Source organism: Triticum dicoccoides, chromosome 1B (assembly GCF_002162155.2).
Source record: "Triticum dicoccoides isolate Atlit2015 ecotype Zavitan chromosome 1B, WEW_v2.0, whole genome shotgun sequence".
NCBI lineage: Eukaryota > Viridiplantae > Streptophyta > Magnoliopsida > Poales > Poaceae > Triticum > Triticum dicoccoides.
In genome coordinates this window covers 312087930-312090427 of record NC_041381.1, presented here as the reverse complement: position 1 = coordinate 312090427, position 2498 = coordinate 312087930, and the positions used below count along the sequence as shown (strand labels likewise).

Here is a 2498-nt window from a genome sequence, read left to right as displayed (position 1 = left end):
GGAAATACTTGAGATTAATTTTTTGCATGTTGTTTGGGCAAGAGCAACAAAAATTGTTAATTTGAACCATCCTCGTATTTCTGAAACGACTAATTTTTCTTCAAATATCTATTTTGTTCTTTTGATGGACGGATGCGGTAGCGCGTGCCTTCGTGTTGTAGTACGTGTGTATGCATGCATTCGAGCACGTGACTCTGTTGTTTCCCCGGAAAAAGAGCATGTGACGCTGTTCGGTTATCCAGAAAGAGATGGTGGCTGTTGCTGTTGACCAAAGATTTGATCACGTAGAGGTAGAACTAGAAAGCATATTTCGGCAAAAAATAAAATAAACTAGAAAGCATATTCCTTGGCGAACTAGAAAGCAGATAGCCGGCCCGTGGACGGCCGCAGCAAAGCGAGAAGTGCGGCGCCAGATTTACCGCGGGAAGCAACAGGGTCTCGACTGGATCACGCGGGTGTTACGATTTTTGCTAGGTAGTTAGGATTTTTTTAATCCTTACAAGTAGCCTCGCCATTTCCCCTCTATAAATGAGCGTGGAGCACGCAACACCCGCGCATCTGGACTCACCTCCTGATCGCGCCGTTCCGAGCGCGCGCATTCCTCGAGATGAAGGCTACGGCGTTTCTTCCCAGCGTCTGCGGCCTCGCTCTCGTCCTCCTCCCCGTCAATGGTGCGTGTGCATTACTAGATTCGGATCGTTGACGATGTAGTATGCTTGTTTCTCGTTTCGATCGTGGTCGTTGATGGTCTCTCATGCATAGCCGCTGGTGTGGAGTCTCGAGGACCTCTGGGCGGCTACCACTGGTACACCATGTTCATGTTCGGCGATTCGTTCGCGGACACCGGCAACCTCCCGAGAACGAGCTGCAGGAGCTCCTTGTCGCGTCAATGGCACTATCCCTACGGCACCTTTAATGGAAGTCGAAGTGGCAATCCGCTCGGCCGCTTCTCCAATTACTTGGTTCAGCCCGATATCATCGGTACGCACATAACAGTATTTTATTAATTTATTTGCAAATGAACCGCGCGTTGATGCGTGTCATGCATGCGCCCCGAATCCTAATCAGCAAGCTTGATCGTGTGGTTCTCTGCAGCGAGGATGTTAGGGCGCCTCGTAGGCCCTCCGGCGTACAAGCGCATGGTTAAGCACTACTGCGACCCGTCCGGCATGAGCTTCGCCGTCGGCGGCTCAGGCGTGTACGAGGTCCCGGAGAACCTGACGACCCTCTCGCAGCAAATCGACAACTTCGAGAGGCTAATCAAGGATCGAACCATCTCCAAATGGCACCTCGCCGACTCCGTGGCGCTCGTCGCCATCTCCGGCAACGACTACTCGCACATCAACTCCAGCGACGTCGGCAACGTGCGTCAGTTTATTTTTTAATGAACGACGCACACGATCAATCTGTCTGGTTCTGCGCTGCAACTTACTAACCACGGTAGCAACGAACGTTCTCTCTTCACTGCTGGCAGATGATCGCTCTCATCAAGAAAGTGACGACCGAGATCACGGCGAATGTGCAGCGGCTGCAGAAGCTGGGCGTGAAGAAGATCCTGGTGAACCAGCTGCACCCCGTCGGCTGCACGCCGTGGCTCACCAGGCCGACCAACTACACCGTCTGCGACTCGCGGGCCAACATGGGCGTGGACCTCCACAACGGCCACCTCAGCATAAATTTGCGCAAGTCCAAGAACGTCCATATCCTCGACCTCGCCACCGCCTTCTCCAACATCGTCAATCCAGCCCCAGGTATGAACTACTCCCTCCGTTCCAAAATAGATTGGAACGGAGGAAGTATGTACTAGTAGTACATTTCTGATCACTGCATCCTCAGATGATCACTGCTCTATCCGTCTGTGATGTTGATGTGCGCGCACGAAAACAGGTAAAGGCTCGAGGCTGGCCAAGAGGTTCGAGCACAAGCTGACGCCGTGCTGCGAGAGCTTTGATCCTGAGGGGTACTGCGGGCAGCTGAGTAAGAACTCGGAGAGGCTTTACATCGTGTGCAAGAACCCTGACCAGTACTTCTACTGGGACAGCGTGCACCCCACGCAGGCCGGCTGGGAGGCCGTTATGAAGCAGCTGCAAAAGCCTATGCTCAAGTTCCTAACAAAGGAACATTAAGGCGCATCTTAATCTTCGGCACACATGCACGGGCGTATGTATGCAAGCATATCGTAGTTAGGTTGGGAGTTCTGTTGGATTTCATATGTCATTACATGAACATATCATTCGCTACTTGTTGGTCTTGAATCAAATGAGCCCCGTAGTTCTCTGTTCTGAAATGTTATTGCACTTTTTTAGACAAGAGGCTGGCGCCCGACTTTAAATTAATGAAGCCCTTACAATCAACGTTACAACTCAACATAACACCGTAAAACAAAAGAAAAACTCTGGCAAGATACATGAGAGCCCAGGAGCAGCGACAAAGCTCAAAAATAATAGTACAGCAAGACATAGGAGCCATCAAACATGATCGGAAGACCAACGCTGCGA

The 2498-nt window shown here is 51.1% G+C and overlaps 1 protein-coding gene across 1 annotated transcript; it reads left to right on the top strand.

Annotated features, from left to right (window-relative positions):
- Positions 1-556: 556 nt before the first annotated feature.
- On the top strand, positions 557-2287 carry LOC119304416 (GDSL esterase/lipase At5g03610-like). The gene is made up of 5 exons (XM_037581597.1): positions 557-671; positions 763-981; positions 1096-1364; positions 1475-1751; positions 1888-2287. Exons 1-5 carry the CDS (start codon positions 608-610, stop codon positions 2124-2126), a joined length of 1068 nt encoding a protein of 355 aa, XP_037437494.1. The 5' UTR covers positions 557-607; the 3' UTR covers positions 2127-2287.
- Positions 2288-2498: the final 211 nt, after the last annotated feature.

Bases quoted from the DNA above. Each gene is read 5' to 3' on its own strand.
- LOC119304416 (XM_037581597.1), top strand. From the start codon at position 608: ATGAAGGCTACGGCGTTTCTTCCCAGCGTCTGCGGCCTCGCTCTCGTC. The intron at 982-1,095 runs GTACGCACATAA...GGTTCTCTGCAG, and splicing joins GGTTCAGCCCGATATCATCG to CGAGGATGTTAGGGCGCCTC. The intron at 1,365-1,474 runs GTGCGTCAGTTT...CACTGCTGGCAG, and splicing joins ACTCCAGCGACGTCGGCAAC to ATGATCGCTCTCATCAAGAA.